Source organism: Geotrypetes seraphini, chromosome 5 (genome assembly GCF_902459505.1).
Source record: "Geotrypetes seraphini chromosome 5, aGeoSer1.1, whole genome shotgun sequence".
NCBI classification, from domain to species: Eukaryota; Metazoa; Chordata; class Amphibia; order Gymnophiona; family Dermophiidae; genus Geotrypetes; species Geotrypetes seraphini.
The window spans coordinates 211,287,816-211,300,385 of record NC_047088.1 but is presented as its reverse complement, the minus strand read 5'-3'; the positions used below and the strand labels follow the sequence as shown (position 1 = coordinate 211,300,385).

General features: G+C 43.9%; 1 protein-coding gene across 1 annotated transcript in view; it reads right to left on the bottom strand.

Annotated features, from left to right (window-relative positions):
* The window catches only part of FAP (fibroblast activation protein alpha), a 201,779-nt gene that overhangs the window by 61,095 nt on the left and 128,114 nt on the right, over window positions 1–12,570 (bottom strand). The window contains exons 19-20 of the mRNA XM_033944547.1: window positions 8,950–9,019; window positions 2,540–2,734 (exon numbers count right to left, since the gene is read on the bottom strand). Coding sequence (XP_033800438.1) covers window positions 2,540–2,734; window positions 8,950–9,019 — 265 coding nt within the window. The remainder of the gene's footprint in view (window positions 1–2,539; window positions 2,735–8,949; window positions 9,020–12,570) is intronic.

Below are 12,570 nucleotides of genomic sequence, written 5' to 3'. Positions count from 1 at the left end.
AGACGGGAAATGCCTATGACAACACTAATATCCTTGAAGACCACATAGGTTAAAAGTGTACAGTGTTATTAAGTGAGACTAATCTCAGTAGCTACATAGTTCTTCAGCAAAGCAATAAACTACTCAGCTGGGATCCTCCCAGAATAAGGGATGCTATACAAAACCAAACAACATTTATTGCTAACATCTGGCTTGCATTCCACTGCACTGAAGAAAACACAGATTTTCATTATTAAAAGGGGAGACCTAAGATCTGAATTCTCACCAATACAAATAAAGATTACAGCAGCAATACTAGTAAAAAGAAAATGCTTAATAATTGAGGCAGCAGTTAAAATATGTTAAATCTTAAAGAGGAGAAGCATCATAGCTATAGTATTAGGCTGAAAACCAAAGAAGTCAAGGTTCAAATCCCACTTCCTCCCCACTGATTCTCCTTGGGCAAATTACTTCACTTTCCACCGCTTTCACGTGTACTTAGTAATCGCTTGGCATCCTAGACACAGGCACTGCTCCACCAGTGTTCAAAGATAGTCATTTTTCTCATTGAAAATTAGAAAGAAGAGCATATGGTAAAAGTATCCATGTGCCTCCCAACTATGTAGGCTATTGTAAAATTTCCCCTTTTATTTGTTTAATTTCAAAATTTTGGGTGAACAAGAGCTAGACAGAAGACCCTAAAAAGCTCCATGTGGCCCCTGAGTTACTATTGTGTTTAACAATTGAGTAGAATCAAAGAAAATGGAGGAGGAGACTTTTCCATGCAATTGGGAAGCATTAAGACGAATCACACCTGGATTGCCCTATTTAGGAATGTCCCCAAGGCAAAACTTTTCAGTTTGTTTCCAGTTCCTTTGGCCTATTCCCCACAATTGTTGAACTTTTGCTTGATATCATGTCACACAGTTGTTTTAACAAAATTTTTCAAAATGTGAAATGGAATTGAATTGCACTGTAATTGAATTAACCCACGTTCATTCATAGGTTTATGCGTGTTAAATCAATTTTGCACACGCTAGATTTTTTTTTTAAGTCATGCCAACAAATGAATGTATACTAGTCAATGCACAACTCCACACTCCTCTGCATTGCTGGAAGTATAGGCAAGCTTCTACATACTTTTAGCTACTGGGAAAAAGATGCCTTACATGTTTAGGTTCAGAAATGCTTTCACAAAAGTACACATCCTATTTTCTCTCCTGACCTAAGTACACTCAGGTGAATGTCATTTTCTTATATCTAAAATTATTTGTACTGTTGAAGATCATGCATAAATTGAGCCAGTCAAAGGCAAGATAATAGATAATTCAGGCTAGAAGACGTTAACCCTCAATTTTGCAAATAACATGTATACTGTAGAACAATCCATGTCCTTTTAGCTGGATTGAGGGAGGAAAGAAAAGAAGGAATGCTCTCATCTAATATAATAAAACGGTAAGCCGCGCATGCGCACTTCCTATGCGTGCGTCCGTTTTCCGTGAGCTGTAGCACACATAGGAAGTGCGCATGCACGGCTTACAGACCGGCCTCACGCGAGGCAAGACAAGTGCCATGCGCGCCCTTCTCTGCTCTCCACCGCTGCCGGCCGCTAGCACCCCCTGCCCTCTCCGTCGCCTCCCGGCTCCAGCGGCGTAGGCAGCACTATAAACACGCTGCTTCGCGCCCTTCTCTGCCGATTTCCTCTGCCGCGTCTCTGATGACATCATCGGAGACAGATGCGGCAGAGGAAATCGCCAGTAGAAGGCCGCGAAGCAACGTGTTTAAAGTGCTGCCTACGCGGCTGCAGTCCTAAGGTTTGTCAGCGGTGGGAGGATCAGGAGCAGGCCGGATGGAACAGGAGGGGGAGGGGCCAAACGGAGCAGGGAAGAGAAGGTAAGAGAAGGGAAAGGGGGAGTGGGGAAAATGCTGCTACTGCTTCTACACAGGAAAGGGGGGGGGATAGAAGGGAAATGCTATTGCTGCTGCATAGGGAAGTGGGATGGAAATGCTGCTGCACGGGGAAATGGGGAAAAATGACACACAGACAGCGGGAGGGAGAGAGACAGAAAGAAAGAAAGACACAGGTGCAGGGAGAGGGACAGAAAGACAGACAGAGAAAGGGGGCCAGAGAGAGAGTCAGCGGGAGAGGGAAAGGGGGCTGCTTTGGGGGGAGGGGTGTGCTTGGGGCAAACAGCTTTGCTCTGGGGGGGAAGACAGAAGGGGCCATGGAGAGACAGGGAGAGGGATATGGGGCTGCTTTGGGGGGAGGGGTGTGCTGGGGGGAGACAGAAGGGGCCATGGAGAGATAGGGAAAGGGGACAGACAACTTTGCTCGGGGGGGGGAAGACAGAAGAGGGCCATGGAGAGACATTTGGGGGGGAGGTGGGTGCTGGGGGCAGAAAGCTTTGCTCGGGGGGGGGGAGGGGGAGACAGAAGGATACAGACAGCGGCCAAGGAGAGAGAGATAAAGAAACACAGACAGACAGACACATCTATTCTAGCACCCGTTAATGTAACGGGCTTAAAGACTAGTTTCACTATAATTTCAGTGGGTACTCACCTGACTGCTGAGATTTGATCCTGAACTTCATGGGTTCCCAGCTTTCGGTAAATTGCATGTAAGATCTTATCACCCTGGTAAGATGTTCCTCTGCCATCCACAGTGGCAACTATTATTCCTTCTGAACTGGCAAGATAGGTTTTCCAATCAATGGAAAATGTATGCAGCACCTCCTGGGTGGAAGGTCCTCCATATCTAAAGGAAGCAATCGTATTATTGAATGTATGTTTAATTTCAACAAACATGCTGGACAGGGGGAGCACATGGACCAGGGAGCAGGGAAGAGGGACAGGGGGAGCACGGAAGAGGTGCTGATGGACCGGGGGGAAGGGAAGAGGGACAGGGGGAGCACAAAAGAGGTGCTGATGGGCCGGGGAGCAGGGAAGAAGGACAGGGAGAGCACGGAAGAGGTGCTGATGGACGGGGGAACAGGAAAGAGGCTGTAAACGAACATGCTGAACAGGGGGAGCAGGTAAGGGGCGCTGATGGGCCGGGGAGCAGGGAAGAGGTGCTGATGGACGGGGGAACAGGAAAGAGGCTGCAAACGAACATGCTGGACAGGGGGAGCAGGTAAGGAGCGCTGATGGACCGGGGAGCAGGAAAGAGGGACAGAGGGAGCACGGAAGAGGTGCTGATGGACAGGGGGGAAGGGAAGAGGGACAGGGGGAGCACGGAAGAGGTGCTGATGGACTGGGAAGCAGTGAAGAGGGACAGGGGGAGCACAGAAGAGGTGCTGCTGGACACGGGGGACATAAAAGGAAGGGAGAAGGGCTACTGCTGGTCAGGGGGAGCTGGCAAGGGGTGGTGGTGGACAGTGGAGAAAAAAGAGACAGAAAGAAAGAAAGACAGACAGAAAGCAGCCAAGGAGAGAGAGAGAGAGAGAAAGACACATCTATTCTAGCACCCGTTAATGTAATGGGCTTAAAGACTAGTATTTGAATAAAAGTCCAAAGTAACATTCTATTAGATCTAGTTGTGCACAGAGAACATACTATGGTAGAAAAGGTATGACTAATTCTAAGAAGCAGAGATCAGAGCAGTATTTGGTATGTGTTGTAACTAATAATTCACCCAAAGGAGGGAGAACTAATACAATGGAGGAAGTTCAGATTCTGGTGAATCTGCTGACTAGAAGACCAATGATTAATTCCAAAGAGTTCAATATCCGTGATCTAAAAACAACATAATTTAGATGTGGTAGCCATTATACATAGAGTCTTAGATGAAACAGGATGGAGAAATAGCTTTCTTTTTCCAATGTGGCTCATCTGAGAAATGGAAAGGATCCAGATGGTGTAATATCAGGAATATAGTGCCTGTGTATGCAGGGGGACAGAGGGAAGGGGATGGAATTATTAGTAATCTATTCCCCTCCAGAACTGGAACATCATGTGTTGCTCTGTTGGCACTGAAAAAAACTTAAGTGTAGGTTCCAAGTTTTCTGGATGATAGGAGATTTTAACTTAAATGTCCAAATTCTCAAAAGACATGTATTTTATGGAGCAGTACATTATTTTTCCCATACATAGGCTCTGGTATATGTTGAATTTAAAGATAGTGCCACCAGGAGCTAATGAAAAGAGAGGTCTGTTACATAGAATCTCTATGCTGGAGGTGCTCTGGTTGAATTGTTTAATTACAGAGAACAGGAGATTGTTTAAGTGCCAAGGCAAAATAAATGAGAGGTAATTACAAGCAGAGCTGTTAAAGCAACTAGATCAGTTTCAGAAGTGGTTTGGTGCACATAATGAATGATTAAAACCGAGTAATGTTCTTAGTTGCAAATGAGATTGTTGCCATGTAAAATTAGAAAGCAAAAAAGAAGAAACATGGTTTACTGCAGATTTGACCAAAATGGACATAAACAATGGAGAAAGATAAAGAGGTGGATTGAAATAAATAGAACTGAAAGAAAACAATCCTTTTCTAAGAATATATGAGTATCGAGGCCAAAAATTTATCAAGAAAAATATTTCAGCTGGCTAAGTTGCTGTTTGTAGGTTTGACTCCTATATTTAATACATTTCTATACCATTAACACAACATAAGACAAAAAAATACAGAGAACAGGGATAGTACAAAGAGTACAATATATGATAACAGGAAGGATAAGGAGGAAGTGGAACTGTTTAAATTTGTTTTGGTGTTGTTGTTTTTTTTAATAGAAGTATACTGTTATTTGTCTACAACCTGGCTGCCCTGGATAGGCCTTCTCTTGCTATCGGAAGCTATGTAAGGTTAGGCCTCACTAGTACCTAGATGGGAGACCACTGGGGAATACCAGGTGCTGTAGACTGCAGGGCCCTATGTTGGGCAGCAGTAACATAATGGAGCCACAGACTGCACGAGAGAAGGCAATGGTAAACCACTCCTGCACTCTGTCTTGAAACCTCACAGGGAGGATTTCTCAATGTGCATGTAACCATGGGTCAGTGGTTGATTCAAAGGCATACACACACAATACCATTATTTAGGAAATATAGAACATCGTGTAAACTAGACCTCTCCCTAGCTAGCACAGTGAAACTATTTCTGTTTGAATTAAAGAAAGTGTTAAGACATATTGTTAACATGACACTAACAAAATGTGCTCTTGAATCATTGAAAAGCTCAACTATTCAACCATGACCAAAGAACCTTTTGGCATAGAAAGAGAAATGTGAGTTTTCTAAACTAGTGGCTAATCAGCTCCTGTTAACTAAGTTATAGGCTATGGGATTTATAATCAAAACTAAAATACATCTAAAAACCCACCCAAGTAGGCACTTGGATGACCTAAAAGACAGGTCATCCAAGTGTCAATAATCAAAACGGGTTTTTAGACATATCTAAAGACTTTTTAGGTCTCTGAATCCTGCTGTGCGCCCAGAGCTGAAAGAAGCGTTTTTGAAGGAATGGTGAGGGCGGGATTTGGGCCGACCTACATTTAGTTGTACTGCAGGAATAATCGAAAGTTTTATGAGGCTGCCTTGATGGAACTTATATGTTGTGACTTAGACGATGTAAAACCAGGTCTAAGGGCTGGATTCTGTATAAGACACCCGGTCTCAGAAGCTGCCTAAGTGGCTTTTGGGATTCACACACGGAATCACCTAAAACCACGATTCTCTAACTGGCGTCTATGTCATAAGCGTTGGTTAGAGAATCAAGATGCTGCTGAGCTGATCATGGCAAGGGACTCTCCTTGCCGCGATCAGTTTAGTGGCCACGACAGGGAAACCGATTGGCCAGATCCCTTAGGCCGCTCCCATTAGGGGGTGGGGATTCTGACAAGAGGGACCTGGGAATCCCTCCTGCCAATGATCTTAGGGGGTTGAGGGGTTCTGGCTGGAGGGAATGGGCATCCCTCCTGCCAATGGATGTCTCATTGAGGTGGAAGCAGGATGAATTAGGCACTTCTCCTGCCACAGACATTTGGGGATGGGGGGCAGGCTTTGGGAGTTCTGGCAGGAGGGACTGGGCACATCTAAAAGGTCTCGTTCTTGGCGTTTGGGACTTGGACAAATTTTTGGTCAAGAATGTATATATAGATAGACATGGTGGCAGTCTGGGAGAATAAACACCTAGATGTAAAGATAGACGATTTTTGAAAATAAAAACATTTTGGACTTACTTTTCAAGAATGGACATTTTGTCACTGCTGACTTTGAGTGACTAGCGTCCTAAGTGCAAATCGGACTTAGACATTTCTTTTGATTATGCCCTACTAGGTGTCTAAATTTTCATATAATGGTATTTTTAGAAAACACCCAAATTTTGGATGCCCATCAATCAAGTCTTAGGAGAAATCAAAGTACAGAGGCAATGTTAGTAAGGGTAATTAATTAAGAACTACTACTTATTCCTATACTACTACTAGATGTATATAGGGCTATACACATTTCTCTGTCACTAGTGCAGTGTCCCGTAAACTTTCTCAAGCCACGGCACACTAAACGTAGTGGCCGTGGCACAAGACACCCAGAAGTGTGCAGAAGTCACCGTGATGACATCACGCACATGTGTGACATTATCACATCAATATTCACGAATGCGCGAAGGCCCTCCAGATGGGCCCTGAGATGCAAGTGGGGGGTGCCAGCAGAAAAGAGAGCCGAAGTGCAGGAGAGGTGCTTATGCCAGCTGATTGCCTACAGGACATGCCTCTTGCCGCAAGAAGCATATCCTGTAGGCAGTCAGCTGGTGCCCCTCCTCTTCTCCAGTGTGTCGTGGTACACCTGAAATCTCAGGAGGCACACTGGTGTGCCGTGGCACACAATTTGCGATACACTACCCTAGTGGGCTCACAGTGTTTTTGTACCCGAGGCAATGGAGGGTTAGGTGACTTGCACAGATCACAAGGAGCTACAGTGGGAATTAAACACTTTATTTGGATCAGAAGGAAATGATGTTAACAGTACTATGTGACTAGGTGAATTATCAGAATCTGGAAAAGAGATATACTGAATTAGCTTTTTTGGGGGGGAGAGATGATATAGTACTACAAATAGAAGTATTACTAATGATGATGTCCCAAGAGTGCAAATTAAGCAATACATGTCCTTACTCAGAATGTTATCCAGAAGGGTCATGCAGAATTCATCTATATCTCCCTTTCTTTTTAAAAAATCTATCTTATATCTTTTAGAGTGGATATTAGAAAATTTGGGAGTGAAAAGATACTATTACACAGATAATATCCAATTGATCATCCCATCAATCTAAATTGGAACTTTGACAGGGAGATCTTGCCTCACCAATTTGCTTGACTTCTTGAAGGTGTGAATAAACATGTGGATAAAGGTGAGCCAGTTGATGTAGTGTATCTAGATTTTCAGAAAGCTTTTGATAAAGTTCCTCATGAGAGGCTCCTGAGAAAATTAAAGGGTCATGGGATAGGTGACAAAGTTCAATTGTGGATTAAGAATTGGTTATCGGATAGAAAACAGAGGATAGGGTTAAATGGTCATTTTTCTCAATGGAGGAAAGTAAACAGTGGTGTGCCACAGGGATCTGTACTGAGACCGGTGCTATTTAACTTATGTAGAAATGATCTGGAAATTGGAACGACAAATGAGGTAATTAAATTTGCAGATGAACTAAACTGCTGTTAAAACTCGTGCAAACTATGAAAAATTGCAGGCAGACCTTAGGAAATTGGAAGACTGGGTGTCCAAGTGGCAGAGGAAATTTAATGTGGACAAATGCAAAATGATGCACATTGGGAAGAATAACCCAAATCACAGTTACCAGATGCTAGGGTCTATCTTGGAGGTTAGCGCCTAAGAAAAGGATCTGGGTGTCATCGTACACAATACGATGAAACCTATCGCCTAATGTGCAGCGTTGGCCAAAAAAGTAAACAGGTTGCTAGGAATTATTTAAAAAGGGATGATTAACAAGACTAAGAATGTTACAATGCCCCTGTATCGATCCATGGTACAACCTCATCTGGAGTATTGCGTTCAATTCTGTTCTCCTTATCTCAAGAAAGATACAGCGGCTCTATAAAAAGTTCAAAGAAGAGCGACCAAGATGATAAAAGGGATAGAACTCATCTTGTATGAGGAAAGACTAAAAAGGTTAGGGCTCTTCAGCTTGGAAAAGAGATATCTGAGGGGAGATATGATTGAAGTCTACAAAATCCTGAGTGGAGTAGAATGGGTACAAGTGGATCGATTTTTCATTCTGTCATAAATTACAAAAACTAGGGGACATTCGATGAAGTTACAGGGAAATACTTTTAAAACCAATAGGAAGAAATATTTTTTCACTCAGTGAATAGTTAAGCTCTGGAACGCATTGCCCGAGGTTGTGGTAAGAGCGGATAACATAACTGATTTTAAGAAAGCTTTGGACAATTTCCTGGAGGAAAAATCCATAATCTGATATTGAGAAAGACATGGGGGAAGCCACTGCTTGCCCTGGATTGGTAGCATGGAATATTGCTACTCCTTGGGTTTTGACCAGGTACTAGTGACCTGGATTGGCCACCATGAGAACGGGCTACTGGGCTTGATGGGGCATTGGTCTGATCCAGTAGGGCTATTCTTATGTTTTATGTTCTTATAAGATAAGATACAGAGATGTTTGGAAGAATTCTCAAATTGGTTACTGGCAAGTAAATGTAGAAAAAAATATCATATGACCAAAATACTCATATTAAAGGTTGGAATAGTAGACCCAGTGAAGGAAGGAGGTTGAAAGTAGGAAGGTCCTCTGTTTAGCATACTACCACTGATCCATAGGATAAGTCCCATGTTTTTCAGTGTTTGTGCCCATGTTATAACTGTATATTTGCAATATGATTAAGTAAATTTACAAAGTTCGTGACCATATCACTTGTTTTCACAACAGTATTATGACAAAATGAAAGGCATACCATCAATTGCTAGATGATTTCTAAAAGATTTAAAGGAAATATTACATACACATAGATAAGCAGAGGATACTTCTTTGATTTATCAAAATGCATGGGGAGAGTCATCTTGTACCAGAATGCTAAAAACAAAAATAAATAAATAGAAAAAGGTAAATATTCATGAAATGAAATCTGTTTCCTGTGCTTATTTCAATAGTTACTAAAGTAGCAAGTTAAAATATTCCTCATTAATGCAGAAGTAATGAACTCCAGTGGCTTAGCGTGAGATTAATGGCATTAGACTAGTTTCTGGAAGATAGCAGTCTAACCCCAGGCTCATTGGTTATTTTTTCTCTGGACAGATTTTTGACCATAGAAAATTTTACAGATTTAAAAATGTGGTTCAGGTTGATTCTAGGTCATGTATATTCACTGCTGACTAATCAAAAATCACCCGGTTTAATCTGATTGGTGAAATAACTCTAGGACAGCTTTATGGCTAGCTTTGTTCAGTTAAACTTACCTGAATATATTCAGTGGTACAGTTAAGTTCTGCTGATTATCTGGTGAACATTTTCTTGACAACTTATAGTTCCTTTTCAGTGGCTTTTTTTTAGCATTGGTCAGGACTTTTCAAAGAAAACCTACACAAGTTTTTCCCTTTGAGAATACATTAAATACTGAGGAGGACACTAATGGGCAAATTCTATAAACGGTGTCACGATTGTAGGCAACAGTAGATGTCCTACCGCTGTCTAACCAGCCAATCGGGGCGCATGCCTTCACTGTAGGCATCTGTCACAGGTGCAGGGAGATGCCAAGGGATACTTAAGCTTGCCGAAGACTGGGCGTGGTTTCACCCAGAAGTGGCCTTAGGTGTCACCCATGGGTGTGGCTTTTGGTATCTGGCCAGTTTTAGGCCATTCCCAGTGCATCCCAGAATGCACTGGGAAGGAGGCCTAAGAATCTAGTTTGCCTTAGGCACCTCCCTGGTGCATTCCGGGATGCACCAGGAAGGAGAAGGCCCACTATTGTGAAGAGGTGAGTCTGGTGGCCCTAGGGAGTAGGCATCCTTCCAGCTCGCCATACTACAAAAGGTACGGGGGGTCGGGGTGGGTTTTGGGGTACCAAGATGGAGGGTTTGGGTATGGGGGGTGCTGGGGTATGGGGTTTGAGTCTAAGGGGGTCGTAGATTGAGGGTATCATGGATACCTATATCAATGGGGTGGGGGGGCCTGCTGGCAGGGGGGAGTGGGCATTTAATGTCATTTATCACACTCTTGCTTGCCCAGTTAAGTGACATAGGTATTACTGGCATAGCTTTGGATTGGTTTAAATCATACTTTAAAGATAGATGGAATATTGTTAAAATGGGCAATTCAGAGTCAAATTCTTTTGAAACGGGAGTGGGCTTATCTCAAGGATTGATTTTGCCACCGCTCCTGTTTAATATTTATCTAGCACCACTCTTAACATTGGGACAGTCAATTGAACTGACCATGTTTGTACAGTATACTTTGATTCTGCCTTCCCACAAGAAATTTCACTTCTCGAAGAGAATTTAGACTGTATCGTGAATTGGTTACAAATTCAGAAATTGAAACTAAATATGGAAAAATCAGCGTCAATAATATTTAGCCATCGTGACCCAATAGTTTTGCTCTACAAATTAAATTAGGACATACTCCAATTCCATCTGTGACAAGTACGAAAATATTAGGTGTAATTCTGGATGCAAACTTATCATATCACTCAAAGAGCTCAAGGGTAGTGAAAACCTCTCTTTAAATTATGTCTGATTAAATTGATTCGCTCTTTGTTATTTCCAGAGGCTTTGAACATTTTAGTACATTCTTTTGTTATTCAACAAATTGGTTATTGCAATTCTCTTTATGCTGGATTACGTCAGAAGGACATTCAAAGATTGTGGATAATACAGAATACAGTTATCAGAGTAATCCATAACCTTCGCAAATTCGATCATTCATGAAAAACACTCATTGGCTCCCTATAAAATACCATATTGTGTACAAATTACTTCTTACCACATTCAAGGTATTGAGTACAGATGAGCCACCATATCTAGCACGTCTGTTAAACCCAGATGTAGCGTGTAGAAATTTGAGATCCACAAATATGCAATTCTGCGTGCATTTTTAGTGAATGCCCCTGACCTGTGCATGCCCCTTCCATGGAACTTAAGAGCTGCCAAAGTGAGACAGACTGCAAATCCATCAAGCTCAGTATCCTGTGTCCAACAGTTCTAACATCTCTATCAAGTACCTGGTAAGATCCCAAAGAGTAAAACATAATTTGCATGCAGATCTTTATAAAATGGTGTGGCATAATGGTTAGAGGTACAGCCTCAGCACACTGAGGTTGTGTGTTCAAACATCGTACTGTTCCCTGGACAAGTCACTTAATCCTCCACTGCCCCAAGTCCATTAGATAGATTGGCCCAAATTCACTAAGCAAACCGATTGTGTACCGATCGGTTTGCGAGCCCTTTGCGACCAAATTTCCCTCCAACCCCATTCACTAAAGCCTGTAGCGATCCTCCCATGCAAATTAGCAAAACCCCATGCAAAATGGCCAAGCGATTGATTCACTAACAATTGCTTGGCTATTTTGAGTTGGGTTTTACTACTGATAAATCCGACTGCTCAGACCTGTCGGTAAGTGAGTTACCATCAGGTCTGCAGGTTTTTTGACAGGCCTGCCTGTCTTTTTTATTCATTTTTTTCCATGTTACAAATGCAAAATATCTGCCCCATTAAAAAAAAAAAATGAATAAAAAAGACAGGCAGGCCTGTAAAAAAAAAAATGTACTCCCTCACAAAAGCGCACTCCCCAAGCATGGCAGCCCCCACCCCCTCCCGGCACGGTCTTCGCCCTCCCTCCCTCCCTACGGCCCTCCTAGCACGGCCCGGCACCAAGAAGTTTGGAGCAGGAGGGGTGCTCAGTCGCTCCTGCTCCTAGGCCTCCCACCCCCAGCCCACCCCCTAAGGCACTGATTGGCTGAGACACCTCAGGCTCCTCCCAGGCCAATGAGTGCCTTAGGCCCCTCCCCGTGCATCAGATGATGCACGGGGCCTAAGGCCGCTATTGCGCAGCGGTGGCCCAGGGAGCAGAAGCAAGAGGACTTTCCTTCTGCTCCCGAAGATCGAAGATCTGCGTAGGAGCAGGACGGTGCAGGCACCCCTCCTGCTCCCGAAGATGAAGCCTTGTCAGAAGCAGAAGGAGGGACCGGGCACCCTCCTGCTCCCAACTTTTTGTGGCCGGGAGGGCCATGCCGAGAGGGTGGCGAGGGAAAGATCGGGGCAGAGCAGGGCAGGCAGGAGAGATCGGTGCCTTGGGGGAGGGCGGGCAAGGCTGACATCCCCCAAGCCCTGATCTCTCCTACTTGCCCTGCTCTGCCCAGATCACTCTTGCTTGCCCCCGGCTCTCTGCCGCCGTTCTCTGCAGTGCAGGCCCGCTTTAAAACCACAGGCTTGCACTGCAGGGAATGGTGGTAGAGAGCAGGAGAGTCCGGGAGCAGGCATGAGAGATCTGGGCAGAATAGGGCAGGAGCAGGAGAGATCGGGGCCTGGGGGGTGTCGGGCAGGGCCGGTGTGTCAGGCCGGTGCTCGATCTCTGTTCCCTGCTTGCTACCGGACTCTCCTGCTTTCTGCTGCCATTCCCCGCAGTGCAG